Source organism: Procambarus clarkii, chromosome 18 (genome assembly GCF_040958095.1).
Source record: "Procambarus clarkii isolate CNS0578487 chromosome 18, FALCON_Pclarkii_2.0, whole genome shotgun sequence".
Taxonomy (NCBI): Eukaryota; Metazoa; Arthropoda; class Malacostraca; order Decapoda; family Cambaridae; genus Procambarus; species Procambarus clarkii.
Window position 1 is genome coordinate 41,183,759 of NC_091167.1, and position 22,897 is coordinate 41,206,655.

The 22,897-nt window shown below is 43.0% G+C and overlaps 1 protein-coding gene across 1 annotated transcript in view; it reads right to left on the reverse strand.

The window, feature by feature from the left end:
- The window catches only part of LOC138366112 (mucin-2-like), a 38,171-nt gene extending 17,798 nt beyond the window's left edge, over positions 1 to 20,373 (reverse strand). Inside the window, exons 1-11 of the mRNA XM_069326849.1 lie at positions 20,307 to 20,373; positions 16,114 to 16,315; positions 15,141 to 15,293; positions 14,344 to 14,449; positions 14,028 to 14,144; positions 12,375 to 12,442; positions 7,595 to 7,707; positions 6,626 to 6,716; positions 4,147 to 4,374; positions 2,001 to 2,195; positions 705 to 1,337 (exon numbers count right to left, since the gene is read on the reverse strand). Of these exons, the coding sequence (XP_069182950.1) occupies positions 705 to 1,337; positions 2,001 to 2,195; positions 4,147 to 4,374; positions 6,626 to 6,716; positions 7,595 to 7,707; positions 12,375 to 12,442; positions 14,028 to 14,144; positions 14,344 to 14,449; positions 15,141 to 15,293; positions 16,114 to 16,315; positions 20,307 to 20,373 (1,973 nt within the window). The remainder of the gene's footprint in view (positions 1 to 704; positions 1,338 to 2,000; positions 2,196 to 4,146; positions 4,375 to 6,625; positions 6,717 to 7,594; positions 7,708 to 12,374; positions 12,443 to 14,027; positions 14,145 to 14,343; positions 14,450 to 15,140; positions 15,294 to 16,113; positions 16,316 to 20,306) is intronic.
- Positions 20,374 to 22,897: the final 2,524 nt, after the last annotated feature.

A 22,897-nucleotide genomic window follows, 5' to 3' on the forward strand; every position in this document is an offset into this window, starting at 1 on the left:
CTGATTAACAATAAGGTGTTAACATGCAGGAGCTTATAAATAAACCTTAACAGACAATTAACACAGCATATATCGTCTAATATCTTGCTTAGTAAAAAAAATTTCAAGCATTGTCAAGGACTGTTTTGTGTCCGTCAATGGGAACCAGCAGATCGGTATGAATGATGTATGAGATTTTACTCAGTGTCTCAATGAGTCAAGTCCATTTTTTTTTCTGAAATGAGTCATGAGTACAAAATTAATTAAGACATACAAGAGAGTCACATAGTCACTAAAACGAGTCTTTATTACCTTCGTTTGTGGTGAGAATTGTAAAGTTGGATGATATGTGGATAAATGTCAAGAAAATGCTGAAGCATCTTACAAAAAAAGAATATAATTTATTAAGAAGGTTAAAGATGAAACATAAGAGAAAATTTAGACAGGAAGTTGAATGTGGAAGAGTTCGTTTATCAAAGACATTATTGATAAATTTATAAAAAAGGTATATTAAGCGTTATAAGAATGAAACATTAGGAGATAATGGAAGAGACGCAGACTTCGTCAATGCAGCAGTTTTATAAAAGCATTAACCCGCTGCCGTTTGACTGGAACGCAGAAGAAAAACGCCATGCACTAGAAAACTTCAAACACCATGCTTTGGAGTCACAGACGTCTGGATTACTGACTTCCAGCGCATCAGAGAGAGTTAACTCATAACGTACCTCGAGGGACTCTTGGCTGAACTAGAGGAACCAGAACTGGAAGAAGAGGTTGGGACGGTTTGGGATATTTGGGAGGATCTGGCGTTAGAGTTACGGGAAGGAGAGGGTGAGGGAGAATCCCTTGTAGGGGTCTCATTTTGGAGGCCAGGGAAGGTCTCGGGGAAGTCAGTGGCGATGTTAGACAGAGCTCTCAGTGCCTGGGATGCTGACTGGGTGAACGAGCCTTCTTGGCTCTGAGTTTGAATCTTCTTGGTACTCCCAATAGCTGGGATTCTCGCAAAGTGGGGAGAAAGTGAACCCTGGGGAATGGCAGAGGGCTGAGATTGGGAAAAGGCAGAGGGCTGGGATTGGGAAACTGCAGAGGTCTGGGATTGGGAAAATGCAGAGGAATGAGAACGTGAGGATGAGGAGGAATGAGATCGTTGGGCTGATTGTAATCCTGCTCCAGCACGACCATTGTTGTGAGATTGTTGATGCTGTCTTAGGGGAGCAGGTGGGAAGGTGGGTGGGAATCGGACAGGCTCGGGAGTAGTTGGTTCAGGATCAGTAACTCCGGAGAAGGAAAAGGACGAGATGGGGCTTGCAGAATCAAAGTCAAAGTCGGAAAATTCGAAGGCCTGGGTTTTAGCGTTCCTGTAACAACAACATCACCATCAGGACTCTATTGCCTACACTGTCTGTCTTATACAACTGAGTTATTTTAAGATTTATGTTTAATTCTCATTCGCTATTCAGTTAATGAATGAGTAACATATAATTAAATCAAACAGCGTGCACTTAGCATGCCAAATTGAGTTCAGGCCTAAACTCTTTTTTTTATTATTATTAGCGTGCTTGAAAATATATTAAAATCATTAGCAATTATTAGAAGATTAGATTTATGTATTAAGTGGTAAACTTGCGCTTTTTTGTCGTGCTTATAAGTAACCAATTCACAAGAGAGGGTCGCCATGCAATTGCAGGCTGGGACTCCTGCAACTCCTCAACAATTCAACACACACACATCAGCATGCGGGTAACTACCTATTGAGATAACTGGCCAGCCTGACTTGAAACACAAATGCTAATTAAAATCTCAAAATAGGGATAAAAGAAGGCCAACACTCTCTTAGATATGAATTGTAGGAAACAACATTCCTGGACTCATTACACAAAATTATTACAAAAAAAAGTTTAAATGCCCAGAAAGAAAGCCTTGAATGGAGGAGTGGACTTTCTAAAAGTGAGTGAGATAAGACAAGCAAGAGCACAGTTCACATCCAGAGAGTGACCTGACCAAGGAGACCAACAAGAGACCTTGCGGAAGAGAAGAATGACGAAGAGGCCGGCTCTTGGAGATCTAGTGACGCGGAGGACCTAGAGGACGTGGTGGCTTCCCGGAGAGAGGAAGAGGGAGAAGAAGAAGAGGAACGGGAAGAGGAGGCCTCTCCTCTGGAAGCACCTCCACGGACGAAGGACTTGGGGAAGGGAGAGGAAGGCTCCGCTCGAGTTCTAGAAATTCGAAGTAACGTTGTTGAAATGGCTTCTTCCTTTTTCCCTTCGTTCAATGCTACTTTGTGATTGAGTGTGACAGTCACCGAATCAGTCCATGGTGTGGAATGTCAGAGTTGTTCTCAGTGGAACTAATATGAAGTCTTTTGATGTGTTACAGGAGCCTAGCTACCATGGCTGTCACCTCTGATCTGATTCTGTATTTAAATTCGACTTTAATAACAGGAAATAGGGGCTCCTTAGCATCTATCTCAATAATTCATTTAGTCTTCACCATAAATAATCCCGCCTGAGAGATTATTTACCTACCATAATGAGACAGTAAAAATAGTTACGTCAAGCTCTCGTAAATCTGATCTTCTTGAACTTATAATATACCCAAAAAAACTGAGAAGCTCTCTTCTCTTACTGTCAGAGGGATTTTTTAATATTTAAAAAAATATCTTTCAAAATTAGTTCACGTCTAATAATAACATTACATTGTCTACATAAATTTGCAACATAATCCTAGTTCTAGCGCTGTTAGGCCGTTCTGATAAATAATCGGCAAATTTAGGTTAGGTTAGGTTAGGTTAGGTTTCTAAGGTTGAACACGATTTAAAACTATCTAATGAACTTGTCATTACGAAACTGTAACGAAAAGTTCTATCATTCCATTTGGGATAACTTTTAAAAAAATTGTATTTAAAACATTTGATTTGTTGGGAAACTTTGGCTATTAAGTACAAAACACACACACACACACACACACACACACACACACACACACACACACACACACACACACACACACACATACATACACACACACACACACATACATACACACACACACACACACACACACACACACACACACACACACACACACACACACATACACACACACACACACACACACACACACACACACACACACACATATTATAGAATTATTCAACTCACAGCTGAATCATTTATATTAATATGGGTAAAAAAGAACCTCACTTAAAATCTAGGTATATATGTTTGGTCGTCACAGCTATATATTTACCTTATCATTCAACACTATTATCATTAACTTAAGTTTCTAACGGAAAACCCCCACATATTACCTATTTACATTACTATGTTCATGCTTCTTATGTACACAAGTAAATAAGCCTTTATACATCGCAATACTGGAGACATTATTTACATAATATATATTTATATATATATACAGACTTAAGCATTAACCGAGAAGTATTATTTAAGAAAGTTTATGTACACAGATATAGCGGATTATATAAGGCTTATGCCGGAGGGAATTTTTTTTTAGGGGAGGAGAGAGCTAAGAGGGATCACAAGAGAGGTACAGGAGGATGGGAGGGAAGGAGAGAGGGAAGGAGTGAGGGAATAACTGATGGAATAACTGATAGAGGGAGCTAATAAAAGATTGGGATGCAAGGATGGCAGCCTATTTATATACTTCATTGCCGGAAAGTCAAATACATTAATTTTTTCAGTTGTATTTAAATTCTTGAAAGTAATGGTTAAAAAAAACATTTGGGATAAAACTTAGAAAAGTTCTCAGGAAAGCGTAATAGTAGAGAGGAGATATAAGCACCAGGTTTGCGTTACATGACAAGAACCCGTGAGATTCTTACACCAGATTCCAACAGCCCAAGTTTCTAGATCATATTTCGAGCAAACTAAAGCGGCTCTCTATAAGCAATGGAAGAATAAGACCCCAAAAACTCTGCTAATGGAAGAATGCGAGGGCAGATCTGGCAGCTATATGGAAATGCTAATAATCTATATAGTCAATGCGCTGGTTATTGTAAGTTGAGTTTCAAGCTTATTGAAACTATGCACTTCAAAGCTGGACGTTTCTTCAGGAAAGTCCGTGCAGCTAAACGTTAGTGCCTTCTACTAAGCCAGACTAAAAAATAAAAAAAAAAAACTTTAATTTTCTTTAACCAGCGCATACCTGACAGGGATGGGCCTCAGCTTAGGGGCACTCGTGGGAGCTGGGGTGGTGGTGGTGGTGGTAGTAGTAGTGGTGGTGCGGGGGCGGGGAGTGGTAGTAGTAGTAGTAGTGGTGGTGGTGGTTGTGCTACTAGTAGTGGTAGAAGTGGTGGTGGTAGGTGGAGGTGGTGGTGGTGGACGGGATGTGCGGGTCACTACCTCCACGTGCCTGGTGGCTACACCTGACCCTCTACAAGTTCAGAGTGTCGGTGGTGGAAACCAAGACACAACTTTTAGATTTTTAATTTGTATAGGTGATTACAGCTCGAGATAAGGTCTGTAAATTAGCAGCAAGGTTTAACACAAGGCTGAAACCTCAGGATATATATATATATATATATATATATATATATATATATATATATATATATATATATATATATATATATATATATATATATATATATATATATATATATGTCGTACCTAGTAGCCAGAATGCACTTCTCGGCCTACTATGCAAGGCCCGATTTGCCTGATAAGCCAAGTTTTCATGAATTAACATATTTTCTCTAATTTTTTTGTTATGAAATGATAAAGCTATCCATTTCATTATGTATGAGGTCATTTTTTTTTATTGGAGTTAAAATTAACGTAGATATATGACCGAACCTAACCAACCCTACCTAACCTAACCTAACCTATCGTTATAGGCAAGGTTAGGTTAGGTAGCCGAAAAAGTTAGGTTAGGTTAGGTTAGGTAGGTTAGGTTGCGGAAAACCAATTAATTCATGAAAACTTGGCTTATTAGGCAAATTGGGCCTTGCATAGTAGGCTGAGAAGTGCGTTCTGGCTACTAGGTACGACATATATATATATATATATATATATATATATATATATATATATATATATATATATATATATATATATATATATATATATATATATAAAAGCTCCAGGGGGGTGAAGCAACTGTGTATGAGCGAGGTATCTTGTAACACTGGCACAGGTGGTGAAGGCCGAGCAGCTGGTAACACCAGTAATGCCATTACAAAAGAGTATTGCTACTGTGCGTATCTAAAAAAGTAATTACAAAAGTAGAAGCTAGAGGGAAAAAAGCCCATTACGTGTGGCGATCAAATAATATTGCATTCAGAGTCTGATTGTTTTCTTGAAAAGGCAAAGTATCCTTTATAATCGCAGGGTAATTCCATTGGAGCAGAGATTTACAAGCCGTAATAAGAATTAACTACGATATATCACAGAGAACAAGCTGCATTTACTATTTGTTAACACGTTTGTGACAAGGTCAAAAGTGTCCAAAAAAAACCACCAGGAACTAGATCATGAGTCGGAAAAACTCTGCTTATGTTTTTCATTACGTAAACTATAATTAGAATCAGCATCACAACGAAGATGTATAATGCTTAATTATTGTTTTTTTTACATATTTGCAACACAAAATGTTGAAAATTGCAAAAGAACTGCATTTGGAAAACACTCAAAAATTTATTTCTAGTAATAACATGTCAAGTAATGGCTCTGTTATATGCGTCTTTCTTGTTTATTTCTCATCAGAATTAAGCACTTAACCGCCAAGAGAAAAGGTAAATATTGCAAAAAAAGAGTAACCAGTTCTTTGTTGGAAAGTAGAGGGTTGGCCACTGTCGCAGGACCCCCCCAACGACGCCTTGTGTAGGAACTACCGAACCACAGTGATCGGGCAGAAGAGAATCCCTAATGAGTAAGGGGAAGCCAGGGGGAGAGAGAAAGAGAATTGTGTGTACACAAATGTACGGCGGGATGATCCTGGAACAGCGCCGTGACACAGGTGTGTTTATGGGGCGTCGTGTCCTCTGGTGTCTGGCTGGTGAACGACCTTCACCAGAGGGACACATTGATACGCAGGTGTTGGATAACTGTCCTCGTTTATGTTGTAAACTCTCTTTTTCTTTCTCTAGACAACCCACTCACAAAATAATGAAAAAATTGTCAATATTCTCAATATTTAAAAAAAAAATGGAATTGATGACGTTTCGGTCCGTCTCCTGGACTCTTTATGAAGTCGACCTGATAACGATCAGGGATGGACCGAAACGTACTCTATTTACTTTCAGAATTGTGGGTTTGTTTTTCCAATTTTCAACCACGTAATTGTGCAGTGTTGTCTGTACTCTCTTTCTCTTTACATATATTTATATAAATAAAAAACAAATTTTGTACCGCATGTCCTCCTCGGTCACTTTCGAAACTTTCGATAAACGGAGCTCAATGACGTTTTTATCTGCTGTGTTCATTGCTTACACAAAAATATATCACAACTTTTTTCAGCCAGATCTTAAAACACAATACATATATATATGCTGAAGAAAAAAAAAAGGATGCAAGAAAACGTTACCAGATGGATAAAGCAACATACTGAGGCTGTTTGTACTCAGTAACATGAAAATATACTTAGTAACGAGGGAATATCGAGAGACCTAGAGCCTCGTGGTTACCTTTGTGGGGTGTGTGTGCCCTGTTGTCTCTGTGCTGGCACCCGGGTGGCCTGAGTAGCGGCCGGAGCTGGCGACGCTGTTTCATAGTAGTCTGTAAGTAGAAGTTGATCCTGTGAGTACATTATACACTGGCAGTAGTTGAACCTGTGGGTACGTTATACACTGGCAGGAGTTGAACCTGTGGGTACGTTATACACTGGCAGTAGTTGAACCTGTGGGTACGTTATACACTGGCAGGAGTTGAACCTGTGGGTACGTTATACACTGGCAGGAGTTGAACCTGTGGGTACGTTATACACTGGCAGTAGTTGAACCTGTGAGTACATTATACACTGGCAGGAGTTGAACCTGTGGGTACGTTATACACTGGCAGTAGTTGAACCTGTGGGTACGTTATACACTGGCAGGAGTTGAACCTGTGAGTACATTATACACTGGCAGGAGTTGAACCTGTGAGTACATTATACACTGGCAGGAGTTGAACCTGTGAGTACATTATACACTGGCAGGAGTTGAACCTGTGAGTATATTATACACTGGCAGGAGTTGAACCTGTGAGTATGATGAATGAAACAATCTGTTCCATAAATCAACGAACCTCTTTCCAAATCAATGGTGAACCAGTTGTATACTGGTATACTGAGTAGACATAGGAATCATATTTTGAAGAAACTCTCCAATGTCTTGTATGTTAAGATGTATAGATACTCGAGAAACTTACCGTACTTCCTGTTGCTGACACAGGGAGACCAAACCATTTATTGAGGTAGTGAATAACTGTACAAGAGGTGATTCAGGTTTTAACGTAAATACAGAAGACGTGGTTCCTGATATCGAGCACTAACCGGTTCTCAAGGAGTCAGCTTCACAGCAGTAGTTATTGACATTCCTCGTGACGGCGGAAGCCTTCATAACATTAGGAGTAGACACGGATTACAGAGGAAATTTCGTGCCGTTCTGATAACTCACCGTACAGGAGGTCGTCGTAGTAGTACAGGTAGTCGTGATCCGTCAGGTTGAGGTCAGCGTAGAGAGTTTCGTCTACTTGGGGAGCTGGAGGGGCCGGGGCCTGGGTGGTGGCTCTGTAGATAGTGAAGGGTGTGAGTAAGCACTGATTTCTGTGACCTCAGACCATTCTATGATATATTGGACCTATAATATTCAAGTCATTATTATAACTTTAGACTGAACTATTAACAGCTATGTTTATGGCTTTCTCTTATAACATTGTCTTTCTTCAGTCATCATATATATGCTTCGAGTTGAAATTTTGCGTAAACATGTGTGTTAAGATACATCTCTCTTCCTGCAATGAACAGTGTCAACATTGCAAGTGATAAAATAATTAGTTGATTATGTACTTGCATGGACTAAACTGCTCTACTCTCTCTCCACGTCATACATTACCAGGCCTTTCTCTGTGGGTGTGCATCGATCTATTTCATATATGTGATAATAATCTGTCTCAACTCTCAGCTTGACAAAAGCTCCACAAGTGAGATGGCGTACCCACAAAGCTTATTTCATGTACTCTTATTATGCACTCAGTTATCCCTATCTGTAAGCTGGGTAAGCCAGCTCAGAAAACCAGCAAACAATGGTGCTTTGAAAATCTAACTTAATTTCCAAGTTGTGAATGTGTTCCTCACCTTTGCATACATACTGCAAGAATGTTGTTGAAGTTGGTCTAATTACCTGCATTCGGATTTTATAAATATGAAAGATAAGTCAAATAAATAATCACACACATATAGAAAGTCAGTCTGTCGAAATTGTGTTGTCCGCTGAAATTGTAAATAAAGTTTCACAGTTCAGTTCTGTCTTTATAGTGTTTATTCCACACCGGAAAGAAAGTTATCAGAAGTGGGATCTTGCGAAGAAAATAGACTTGTTTTTTGTCATCAACATAACCATAAGAGACTCAAGCTGTGTTTTCAAGAGGATAGCCGTAGTAAGGAGTTACACATGGGAGAAATATGAATTGAATTTTTGTAGAAAGAGCAGATAGAAACGATAACAGTCTTAGGTGTATGTAAGGCAGTGTCGTGGGATACCTGGGTGGCTGGCGGCTGTCCTGGGTGTTGGGAAGAAGGCTTTGGGAGGATGGGGTCGAGTCCGGGGTCTTAGGGTTACTCGCAGGCAGTCTCGAGAGCTCAGGGTGCCTCGCGGTGCCTGGCACTTGAGGAGGTCGTACACCAGGGATGAACTTTTGCGAGACTCTGGGATTTTGGCCGGTCGTCTGTGTCACTCTGATCTTTGAAAACGGGGGAAATGTTGACGGGTGTGGCCTTGGGGAAATGCCTAGTCTAGTAGAAGTGTCAGGGCGGCGGGTTCTTATCGGACGCTCATCCGTGATCTCAATGGAATTTGATACTGGAAGCGTTTCTGGCGAGGTGGGTCGAGGCACCGGTGACGTGGGACTCGGGGTTACCGGAACGCGACGAGAAATTTGAGAAGTGAAGGGCGATCTTAGCGAGGTGACACGGGGCTTCGAAGTGGTTACATGAGGTGTTGTTGTGACCTGTGACTTTGGTGTGGTGAAGTGAGGCTTTGGCGAGGTGACACGAGGCTTTGACGAGGTGACACGAGGCTTTGGCGAAGTGACACGAGGCTTTGGCGAAGTGACACGAGGCTTTGGCGAAGTGACACGAGGCTTTGGCGAAGTGACACGATGTTTAAGTGAAGTGATATTGGGTACTGGTGACGTAGGGTGAGGTCTGGGTGGAAAGGTTGAAGTTTGAGTTTCTGAAATTAATTGAATGTTCTCGGGCTTGACATAGCTAGAATGAACTTGGGGCTTTTGCGAGGAAGAGAAAATCTGCTGCGGCTGAGGCGATGATGGAAACAGAGGCTCTATTTGGGATTGAAATTGGGGAAATCTTGGGTTCTGGAGGGGTTCAACTGGTTCTAAGTGAGATGGGGGTGAAAGAGATATGTCGTATCGCTCAGCGGTCGGAACAGCTGCCTCCTGTGGTAGGAAAGGCTCGGAGTACGGTCCTGGGATGTGCAAGTCCTGAACATGGCTATCTGGGAAGGATTGGGGCCTCGCTGGATTTGACTCTAGTTGAAAATGTGATTGGACGGGTTTCAAGTGCGATCTAATGGGGAATGGCTTGGGTTGAGGCCTGTGACGGAATGGGTTAACTTGAGGTCTTGTTCGCTGTTTGTGGGGCCGGATTCGCTGTTGGAAGGGAGGTTTTTGCGGCTGCTCGCGCGCGGGGGTGGAGAAAGGCCTCGTGTCGAATGCTGCGGTGAATGGGTTAAAATTCTGGAAATTCCCAAGAGGATTAGCTAATGATGACTGTCGCGGGAAGATGTGTTGGGGCCTGGGTTGCTGTCCAAATAGATTGGAGGGAAAACTAGAAAAAAAATCTTGGTGGAAAAAGTTGCCTTGGGGAGCGGACTGCCTGCGAGCAAACCCTTGGTCAGGTGTAGGGGTATCAGGAAAGTGGGATCGGATGCTCCTGGAAGAGGATTCTGCTGCTGGTGCCGCGGAGGGTCGCTGCTGCTGCTGCTGCTGCTGGTGGTGTGGGCTGGTGCTGAGGGTAGGGTGCAGAGGCCCAAACCTGGCAGGGGCGGCAGGAGGTAAGGTCGCTTCTTGGGAGGAGTGTCCAGAGTCAGAGTCTGTGGCGTCGAGGACAGTCAGGTCTCGCTGATGAAGCTTGGCCTCGGGTGCCTCGCGCACAGGCCTCGACTTCTTCTCGAGTGACTGCAGCTGGCGCCACCTTCACACAAACACTCGTAAGCTTACCACACCCAGCTCCTCGGCCCCCACCACAACTAACAGTAAATACCATGTGCATATCTGTGTGCTCTGACCACTTGGTACGACAGCCAACTTGTCTCCGGCTTGGGTATTATCACCTTAGTAAGCTGAGGCTCTACTCTGGAGACAAAACATCTTCAGTGTATACTCTAAGTACCTATCTTTAATTCACATAACAGCTATGGCTACTTACTAACAGACCTGGCTCGCTACAGCTTCAGCTATGACCGCTACCTAAAACTTCTGGCTCACTATAGCACTGACCGGTTCCAAATAGTCCTGCCTCAAACAAAGGAACTCTAAACATTGACACTTATTTCAATTGAAAATTAGGGAGGTAATCTAAGAGTAATATAATAGTATCTGTAGTTCTAGTAGACCAAGAATACTTTTCTATCTTTAATGTAGCAATATATATATATATATATATATATATATATATATATATATATATATATATATATATATATATATATATATATATATATATAATATATATATATATATATATATATATATATATATATATATATATATATATATATATATATATATATATATAATACTGTTTATTTTTTTAAATATATTATATTTGCCAATAACGATTTACTAATGCATATAAATCTCTACGTATTGCTGTCGTTGCCAGTGTATCAATCTATCGGTGTATTTGTCTTCCTGTGTATATGTCTCCTTGTGCGTCTATCTACCGGTGACTGGGCCGAGGAGAGGTAGGCTCACCCACCGTAATCATACACTGAAGGGAGTAACTTTAATATACATGACAGTCAAAATACCTTAATGTTTTTGTACCTTAACCTGGTGAGGGTGTCCTCTCAGTAGACAACCACTAACCTCACAATGAGGTAATTAGAGAATTAATCTTGTTTGCCAATTGTCTATTGATGTGATACAGTTTAGAAATATATATAATATAATCTATTTTATGCTGCTTTGGGTAATACCAAATAATTTGACATTGTATTTCTTGATAGAAATTCAATTTTTCTGTAAACGAGAGTTTAATTCGTAATGATTTGGGTACATTTAACAGCCACAGCATACATTCATCACTGTATATTCATCATTGTTTTGTCAATAGTCGTAGATAATCATGCACGAGGAAAATAAACGTCTTGGAAGAGAGAGAGAGAACGATGTTTCGTCTCATCTGAAGCTCGGGATGATTTGACCGATGATTAATAATTCAGTAATGTTAATTATTGCTAATGAATGCTTAACATAGGATAAAACACTGGGGCCTTGAAGCTGGCTAAGAACTCCCTAGCAGCGTTTAGTGACCTCTAAAATGGGTGCTTCTGTTGACAATGACTCGATAAGCAGACACTAAAAGCGTATTTTTTTATGAATCAATTTCTTTCAACTTGAACTCTATATTTACTACATTTGACTAAACAAACTATGTGATATCCACATAATAGGCAACAAAAGTGACCAGCAATTGTTGAGGATTCACACTTCACACTACTTAGTGTGATATGGAAATGTTACATATTGGAAATGATAAATTACCATTATTAAATATTATTATTATTATTATTATTATTATTATTATTATTATTATTATTATTATTATTATTATTATATAACATGCAATATTACATATGAAATATTACATAGTATATGATTTAAATCTATATGAGTAACTTACATCGCCAGTCATTCAGGTCATTCACTTGAACGTTATTATAATAATTTTTTGACTGGCATAAAATGAGGTATCAAATATTGTATCAATTAGCATGAAATGAATGAATGAATGAAATCCACTCCTTACATTAACTCTATGCTTTAGGGTTAGTCTTTTAAATTGTACGTTGTGAGTGAGTATTCTAGTCAATGTCCACTTATTACGTCAAAAAACTTAAGATAATAAAGAACAGAAAGTTTAAAGAAGGCCAGTCCAGTTTAGAGACGCGTTTTGACAGGTACACATCGTCTGAAAGAGTCCAGAAGACTTACTGGAACACGTGTGGAGAGAAGGTGGCGGGCTTGGCTCTAAGCTGGGCCCTTCGGCTGGTTTGCTGCACCTACGGGAGAAATGCGGCATTATTGAAGGTTCTTAAAGTAAGGCAAGTGGCTGGTGAAAGACCAACTGGACCTCTTTAGTTATACTAACTCAATAATATGCGATGCTGATTCATGCTGAGATGATATGTGATGCTGGTTCAAGCTGAGATATGATTCTGGTTCAGTGTGAACTATGTGATACTGGTTCAAGCTGAGATATGATGCTGGTTCAGTCTGAACTATGTGATGCTGGTTCAAGCTGAAATTAACACAAAACCCATAGAAAGTTATTTTATAACTGTGACTTGGTATATCTCTGAACAGCTAATACATTTGTGACAGGCCCGTATGCCGGTAGTATACCTGGAGCATACCTGAAGAGGGTTTCGTGAGTTCTTCTCCTCGAGCCCTGCCTGGGGCCAGACTCGACCACTGGTTATCAGTGGTAATCAACTGGCTTTTATTCTTCACTGGTTATTAATGAACCATAGAAAAGTTTATTAAAGTTGAATGATTGCCACAGAACCGACTTGAAAATTTGATGAACTCTTTTTCGCGGATTTTCTCTTTATACTTCCGAGGGTCGCTTGAGAAACTCACAGGGACAGATATAATGGCGTTTAGTGACCACGGAAAAACTGCTGGTAAGCAAGTGGAAGAGGTGAAGGAAAGGGGGGAAAGCGCCAAGTCATTACGACTATATTGCACTTGGAAGCGGTCAGGATAAGGATTTGGGATGGGACGAAATGGTGACCAACCACTTTTGGAACGGTCGGGGGATTGAACGCCGACCTGCATGAAGCGAAGCCGTCGCTTTACCGTCAAGTGAGGTGAGGCAAAGGAGGTCAATATTCTCTACCTTCTGACATTTCTGGAACGTACAGGAGGTGAAGCTGGAACAGCAGGCGGTTACTAATTAGATACTGGAGCAAAGGGTGTTGGAGTGGAGGGGGGATGGGAGGAAGGGGGGGAGGTGTGAGTACGGAGTCTACCTTGCGACTACGTTACGATGATTTCGGGACTCAACGCCCTCGTGGCCCGGTCCCCGACCAGATCTCCTCTAATCAACCATCCTGTCCTCTCGAATTCATGGTATTTTGATGACAAATTTCCCTACCGACTAAAATATAAGGTACTATGAATTATAATGATTCGCAAAGGATCACGTTTTCTGTGCGTGGGTGCATCAGTTTGGTTAGGTTCGGGCAATTTAGTACATCATTTTCTGACCGTTCTGACAACTCGAGAGGCCGGGCTGAATCAACGGTCAATCATGGGGTCTACCCATTATACTCATGGCGTCTATACTCAATACTCATACGGGTCTAACATGTACTCGTGGAGATCTAATCTGTATTCATTAGGGGTCTAACCAGTACCAGTCTATTCTTTACTCATGGGAGTCTAACATTCATGAGGGATCAACCAGTACTCATTAGGGTCTATTATTTACTCATGAAGGTCTAAGCAGTAATCATGGCGGTGTAACCAGCATTCATTGCCATCTGACCAACACTCTGATGGTCCGTCAGCAATGAGGTGATTGCCAACACACTAAACATTAAGAGAGAGTCCACCTAGTAGCCAAGGAGTTCCTCCACTCACCGCGGGAGTGTCAAAGAAAGCTTGTTGAGAGAACTGGGGAGAGACGAGCGCTTGCTTCGGGCTGGACTCCTGCAGGAAGAGAGCTCTCTGGTTGTTCGATCTATCACCGCCATCGAACTGCCACACATACAATAATATATTAGGTATAAATAGATTTACCCAGGTAGATAGACATTGATCCGATAGATAGAGGGAGACATGAACAAATATTACTAAAATAGAAATCAATAAATGAGGTATAAACAAAATATTTAGTAACACTAAAATCAGTTGTTTTGTTTAGGAAAATAAAATAAAAATATTTGAAGAGACTCACAGGCCGGGCGGTGCGGTGAGTCTGTGAGGAGCTGAACGTGTGATCGAAACGAGCGTCAAAACTGCTGGAGGGCAGAAAGGTGCGTGAGTGAAGGTCCTGTGACTCTCTGGAGGGTAGAGAGAACTGGTGCATACATTCTATGACCTCTAGCAACAATAAGTGAGGCGGAAAGATTACCTTACATGTAGCGAAGGGAAAAAAATATATGAGAACTGAACTGAATTAATGAATCAATATCATTTACACGGTAAATTAACTCCTCGGAGGTATAATTGGGGAGAGTAGGGAAAGGGAAGTTAAAGTTGAATTACATCTTAATGTTTGATAGGAACAAGACAGGGAGAGGGAACAGAGCCTTATATAACAACGTCCATAACACCTGCAAGGGAGAAGAGCTGGGTATGACGACCTACCCAACGGGGGTATGACAACCTACCCAACGGGGGTATGACGTCCTACCCAACGGGGGTATGACGTCCTATCCAACGGGGGTATGACGACCTACCCAACGGGGGTATGACGACCTACCCAACGGGGGTATGACGACCTACCCAACGGGGGTATGACGTCCTACCCAACGGGGGTATGACGACCTACCCAACAGGGGTATGACGTCCTACCCAACGGGGGTATGACGACCTACCCAACGGGAGTATGACAACCTACCCAATGGGGGTATGACGTCCTACCCAACGGGGGTATGACGACCTACCCAACGGGAGTATGACAACCTACCCAATGGGGGTATGACGTCCTACCCAACGGGGGTATGACGACCTACCCAACGGAAGACCTACCCGACGGATGGTGTAAGCGCCTCGGTGGAGGGTCTGATGGGACTCGTGCTCTGGGTCCTCGGGTCGGTGACCTTCACCGTGGAGATGCCAGAACTGGTCTTGGACGGGTTGCAATCGACGTTACGAGGCCAGTCGCACGTCTCCAGCTCGTGGCTGTAAGTAGGAGACAATGGTGAGGCTGGAGACGATGAGGACTGTGGCGAGACAGATGAGAACTATAGCGAATTTTACACGGTGTTACACAGATAAATGTACCGAGAATATTAGCTCTGCGACCACACACAATACAGACAAAAATGCTGTATTTAACGAAAGCACAATCCAATCTAAAGGTGCGAGAGTGTGAAACACATCTGTTGCTCTTACACCTGGGTACACCCTGGAGTACCCAGCCTCTCCTACACCTGGGTACACCCTGGAGTACCCAGCCTCTCCTACACCTGGGTACACCCTGGAGTACCCAGTCTCTCCTACACCTGGGTACACCCTGGAGTACCCAGCCTCTCCTACACCTGGGTACACCCTGGAGTACCCAGCCTCTCCTACACCTGGGTACACCCTGGAGTACCCAGCCTCTCCTACACCTGGGTACACCCTGGAGTACCCAGTCTCTCCTACACCTGGGTACACCCTTGTTATTCCATCCCCCTGTGAGATAAAGTGCCAACAGCACCAGTCCTACGTTTAACATATTTTTTCATACTTTACTGTGAACCCTTGAGTACATCTGTGAACACGTACACACTTGTGAGTCCATATGAACACTTGTGTTCACGAGGCATCGTGCTCACAAGCTCTCTTCACTTACAGCTCAGTCTCTTCCCCTTAACTCACCTTTCCACTCCAGGATTCTAACAAATGTTTGTCAAAATATTTAGATTGAAAACTGAGAGTACTTTGCATTGAAGTAAAATTACTCAAAAAAACTAAAAGTTTATCTAAGCAAGGCTTTTGATAAACCGTTTGGACCCACCTGTAGACAAGTCCTCCGGTGCATGATTCCTGAAGAGCTCCGCCGAAGACACAGACGAAGTACTGAGTGCAGTCCGTCGGGTGGGGGTAGTAGCCGAAGTCCTGTGGACAGTTGAAGGCTGCCGCCTCGGTCTTGCTGGCCTGGACTCGTTGTCGCCGCCGTCCACCACCGCTGATGGAGCGCTGTTGGCAGGCCGCGAGTCCTGCCGAAGGTAGATGTGTCAGTAGGGGAAAATGGGACATCGGTAATACTGGTTTGTAATGTGTGTGTGTGTGTGTGTGTGTGTGTGTGTGTGTGTGTGTGTGTGTGTGTGTGTGTGTGTGTGTGTGTGTGTGTGTGTGTTATTACATAGCTGTACTCACCTAGTTGTGGTTGCGGGGGATAAGCTCAGACTCTTTGGTCCCGGCTGTCAATTGTCAGTCAACTGGTGTACAGATTCCTGAGCCTATTGGGCTCTATCATATCTACATGTATATGGAGTTGGCCTCCACCACATCACTTCCTAGTGCATTCCATCTGTTAACTACTATGACACTTAAAAAAATGTTTTTCTGACAAGACTGTGGCTTATTTAGGTACTCAGTTTCCACCTGTGTCTCAGTGATCACGTACCACCCTTGTGGGTGTGAATGCTTACTCACGCCTGTCACTGTCTGAGGAAATGTTAAAGACTCGACATGTCACTGTCACGGGAAATAAGTAATCACGACCCCAGTTTGTCCCTGTCACAGGGCGGGGTCATGCCCTAGACTGTTACTGTCACAGCGAGTGGTCATGACCCAGCCTGGAATAAGACTGCTCCCTCTGACAGTGCGCATGGCGGGAGTCATGTCAGTGTGTTTATAAAGAATCGTGCGCCAGTCAACACAACACCATCCCCCTCCCCCTTGAGTAAACAGAAGATATCGTACAGCTCCGCTTGTGTATGATGAGCTCTCAGTATGATGACGGGGGGGGGGGGATAATTTGAATCATCGGCAATCACTCTCAAAGTGAGTGATAGGCAAACAGCGACAGGTTGCAATACAGTAGTCCTTGAAGTGAGCAGCTACTCACACTCTCTCTCTCCACTAATCCTTGAAGAGTGGGTGATGAGCCACCACGCACTCTCTCTCCACCTCACCAGCACGCACGCACGCACGCACGCACGCTCATGCACAAAATATAAATACTGATTATAAACTAATAATCAGAGATTAGTCATATATCTCCCTCCGGATGCGACATTTCTCAACGACCAGTCATAAGCGACATGTACTTCCACTCACATTATTATCTGTGACGTACCTCGTCACGACAAAACATTCTATTGCGTTACATTTTTGTGGAATAAAACGCATTTACTCCACCGACACGATGCATATTTACCAAGCGACTTTTAGCTCCGTCCTGAACCCTTTGTCAAGCCTTGGTGAAAGACCAAAACATCGTCACCTTGATTTATTTTCATATATATTTACACAGGTGGTTACAGGAGTAGACTACTCCTGGCTCCTGTTACCAGGTGGTTACAGGAGTAGACTACTCCTGGCTCCTGTTACCAGGTGGTTACAGGAGTAGACTACTCCTGGCTCCTGTTACCAGGTGGTTACAGGAGTAGACTACTCCTGGCTCCTGTTACCAGGTGGTTACAGGAGTAGACTACTCCTGGCTCCTGTTACCAGGTGGTTACAGGAGCAACTTACTCCTGGCTCCTGTTATCAGGCTGAAGGCTTTCCCGTTTCCGTAGCTTAAGGCAATCCTTATCACACTAGTGTTCCCTGGAACACCACCCACTCATTGGTTAACAACCAGGTACGCAATTACTGTTGGGTGAACAGAGGCGTACACTTAAGGTTTGGAGCCTAGGCAATCCTCCCTGGCCAGGACTCAAACCCAGACGAAACAGCTCGCGAGATGTGGGGAGTGCATGTTACCACGGAGCCACCCACTGTGTGGATTGAATTGTTCATTATCAACCACGTTAATGTGACTTACTCTCTGTAACGCATATATGATTCACCTGTATTCCAGTTTGTATCCGGAGGTCCGTGATGTGTATGGGAAGCTAGAATGTCTATGATACATACAACGAATACGTATAAAATATAACATGCTAACGCTAAATAAGGTTGAATTTTTGACGTTTACAAACAAAAATACGGGTTCGACGCCCTTATTATGCCTGAACTCCACTCGGCCAGTTTTTATTGGGTCTTGTAGCACAGTAGCCTACGTTCCCGGCTCCCAATCGAGAGACGACATGGGTTGAATCTCTTCGTGGGACAAAAAAGGTTTGGCACGTTTCCTCTCACATGATGCCTTTGTTCATCAAACAGTTAAATAGACACCCTGGTAATTACTAATTAATTAATTAATTAATTAATTAATTAATTAATTAATTAATTAATTAATTAATTAATTAATTAATTAATTATTAAGGTAATTAATTAATTATTAAGGTAATTACTTTGGGGTTGCATTCTGGGGCAAGTAAATAGTGAGCCAAGGCCTCACACAGGTGGGGTCCGCGGTTCAAGCCTCCTAGATCCCCTGGTGAGTGGAAGCCAAGTAGAAGCTTGAGTTGAAATTATCCCTCCTCCACTTCACAGCAAAATGTACGAATTAAAGCGTAACCCGTCAATCATGAGTCAGCTTTTGACTAATACTTCCAAGGCAATGATTTTTTGTTATCATCATGAGTTTAGTTAGACATGAACTTAGGCTTGAACTCAGTGTAGGCATGAACTTAGTCATGCTATTCCGTACATGTCATACGTACCATTTAGGTGGAAAAAATAGAGTGAAGGTAGCCTATGGGAGGCTAAGGAAGTGAATATCACTGACACACATTTGCTAGCATTAATCACCATGCTCGTGGCATTATATTCTTCACATGTTTTTAATAATTTTGTAAAGTATGGAAAAGTCTGTGTAAATTGAGCGAAACTCGCCAACAAAATAACAAATGAATGACACAGTTGCTCGATAGTATGTATCTCTCTCTCTCTCTCTCTCTCTCTCTCTCTCTCTCTCTCTCTCTCTCTCTCTCTCTCTCTCTCTCTCTCTCTCTCTCTCTCTCTCTCTGTCTGTCTCTCTCTCTCTCTCTCTGTCTCTGTCTCTGTCTCTCTCTCTCTCTCTCTCTCTCTCTCTCTCTCTCTCTCTCTCTCTCTCTCTCTCTCTCTCTCTCTCTCTCTCTCTCTCTCTCTCTCAACAAGAGAGAGAGAGAGAGAGAGGGGGAGGAGTAAAGAGGAGAGGGATAAAAAAGATAGAGTGCTTAGCTACTAATTCTATGTAGCACTTGATAAAGATATGAGAACGAGGATCTTTATATTTACTAGATACAGATGAACAAAACTGACTACCACAACATCTACCATTGATGTGTCCAAAACGGACACATCAACAACTACCAGATGGTTGTTGTTGATGTGTTACGTTGATGCTTCACCAGCTCGAGCGTATAGTATGCGCTGGTCTCATGTTGTTCAGAGCTGAAGAATCTCTTCCGGTGATCTCAAGCTTGAATTCAAGCTTGTTTCTCAAGCTTTTCGGAGGGTTCACATCTTTAGTTTGCTTTTTTCATATCTCTACACCTTTCGTGCACTGTTCGGTCACATATTTCGCTCGTTTTCTACCATTCGCACATCCCCCCCCCCCTTACACCTTATTGTATGAATCACTGCTGTTCTTTTCACACGATGACAGGGAGGGAATTTTCAGGGAAAAGCACCAAGCCATTACGACTATATAGCACTTGGAAGGCGGTCAGGATAAGGATTTAGGATGGGACGGAGGGAAGGAATGGTGCTCAACCATCTGGACGGTCGGGGATTGAACGCCGACCTGCATGAAGCGAGACCGTCGCTCTACCGTCCATGCTGGTGATGGCCATGGCTCTGTAAACACACAACGTAACGGTCCTTATGATTCCCTTGTGACAACTTGTAATAAAGTTGTTACATCTTGTTATAACGTGCTTATGACGTATCAGAACGTTGTTACAACTTGCTATATTGGTTGTTACAACTTGTTAGGTGTTAAAACTTGTTCAAACGTTGTAGCGACGTCGTAATTTCGTCGTGTGTTTGGCGGGTAGTCACCACCACGCTCATCACCACCACAACACCGCCCGTCATCACCATATATGCCCTCCCCCCCATTTCCCTTTAACCCACGCCCGTCACGACCACGCCCTTCGTCATTACACTCACTGCCCCACGCCCCGCGCCACGCCCCACAGCAGACAGCGAGGTCGGTCCGATACTGATCATCATGCATGGTCTACCACGCCTCGCTGAGGCCGCCTCCCCTAACACTGCTTTCCGGGTCCACCAGCCTCGGGTACACGAGCCTCGGGTACACGATCCTCGGGTACACGATCCTCGGGTACATCTCGTGTACCCTCGGGTACACGAACTTCGGGTACACGAACCTCAGCCCGTCCTCATACAACCCGTCCTAAGAACAAGTCCATTCCATCCAGCGGTCGACCCCAAAGAGCCATTCATCAATTTTAACATTGTGTTCATTCAAAACAGAACTTTTCTCAAATATAAATTAATATTATTATATATTAGCATATTGTGCATATTTAGGCACTGGTTAGGTTTGGTGTTTAGGTTCTGTTGGCGATTATTTGTATTTGTAGTACGTGGGTGAAGCATTTACAGCGTTGTGGTTCGAACAAACGTTGTCAGCGAAGCACTTGTTCTGGAAATGTTCGGATGTTATCAGTTGTGAGTCGTGTGTAAACCGTTTTCATTCATAAACAGGGGGTTTGGCGGGTGCATGGAATGGACTTTGGGTCTTTGTTTGGAGGACGGGCTGCCTGGACGTTCCAGCTTGTAGAATGATGTACTAGCGTGTAGAGGGATGTGCCAGCTCGTAGAAAGATGTACCAGCTTGTAGAAGGATGTACCAGCTTGTAGAAGGATGTGCCATAATAAATTAAACTGCCTTACTAGCTTGTGAAGAACTAAGGATAAGGACTGTTGTGCGAGAATAAACTAGGTCATGCTTGTAAACTCGTAAGACCAAGCATACCTTACCCACACCTGTAAGCCTGCATGGACACACTCAACCACACCTATAAGCATGTAAGAAGCGTGACCACACACCCATAAGCTAGTAAGAATCAGCTCAACCACACCTGCAAGCTTGTACGAAGAGATTGTCACACCTGCCATATCAGACCTAAGACAGCTGTCCACGGGCACCTGTCTCCGTCTTTACTGTTATCAACGCTACAGATGTGAGACATCGCTGTTGTCAACTCTTCAGTTGTGATAAATATATACGTCCCTGAGAGTGAGGTCTTCCAGTCAATCCCTCCCCTCCCCTCCACACGTGTGCTCAACATTCCGCTCCTGGGCCCGATATTCATCAATTATCTCGAAACCTTTACATCATGGCAGCTGTGTTAGCGTTTTATAATGTTTACGAGCTCTGATATACTAATTGTTTTTTTCAAGACAATAGTAAACATGGGTTGTATGGTTTTTGAAGATCTTAAACGGTTTATTAAACATATGTAAAGCCGCCATATTTGTTGAAAAAGATGTACAGGCTTCGTTAATATATGGGTGAGTGTTTTATGAATCCCGACTTTCTCTGAAGACCCGGCGAGTGAAACTCCCAGACCCTAGTGTACTCAAGGTGTGTACATAAGCCATAAACAAACAAGATAAGAAATGCGAAGCAAACAAGAAGGTGATTAGAAGGGCAACAACTCCCGGAGGATCCCAGAGGCAAGGCCACCAACATTCCGCCTCAGTTTCCATACCCCCGGCAACTCTCCGAGCCAATTAGAGCAGGTTGTCAACATCTAATCCAACACCGGTTGGGACAGGTTCTAACTATCTATCCCAACCGCAGCTGGGACAGGTTTTATAACCATCTATCCCAACACCAAACACTCGCCTCATTAATACCACTTGAACTAAACTTCCACTTCATTTGCTTGAACCCCAGCTTAAAACACAAGTGTTTTTCCCCTCTTTCCCCCAAACACCTCGTACCAAAAAAAAAAATGAAGTCATAGGATTCGGACAGTCAGGACGTGTCATAGGAACCAAACCTCCAGAAAATAATTCATGAAGTTCTTTCTCTTGAAACTAACGAATGTTTAGAAAATACTTATTAAACAGCACCACCATAAAGTTAAAACATGATAAAGAGAACAATTACATAACAAATTTACACGACCCAACGATGGACAAGTTCCACCAGGCGACAGGGTGTCGACCAGGGTGGAGCGTGTCGACCAGGGTAGAACGTGTCGACCAGAGTGGAACGTGTCAACCAGGATGGCGAGTCATCTTGTGTCTCACCAGCAGTGGTGGTGGTGGTGGAGAGATGTTTCAAATAGTGTCCGATTCAAAAAGAGAAGATCAAAGACTCCAGATTCCCCAAGACAGCGCCATGACCCCAGGAGACAGGAACAGCATCAGCAGCACTCACCACAGTCCCAGAGACGAAGTGCTCGTCGTCAAAGGAAACACCAAACTGACCTCGACCTGGTGAACCGAATCGGTGATGACCTGATTCCGCCTGGAAGCGAGGGTCACCGCCGGACCATCTTGGCCCAGATGAGCCGGTGAATATATTACAAAAGGAAGATTATTATCGGCTAAGAAGTCGCATGAGATTCGTATGTATTCCGGCCATACGTCGAGCTGAGGAAATCTGATTGGCAAGAAGTGAGTTGATGACATAAGCAGGAAGGAGTTATTTGATGATATGAAGGTAGGAGAAAGAGAGAGAGAGAGAGAAAGGTGGGATGGTGGGACGGAGGAAAGGAGGA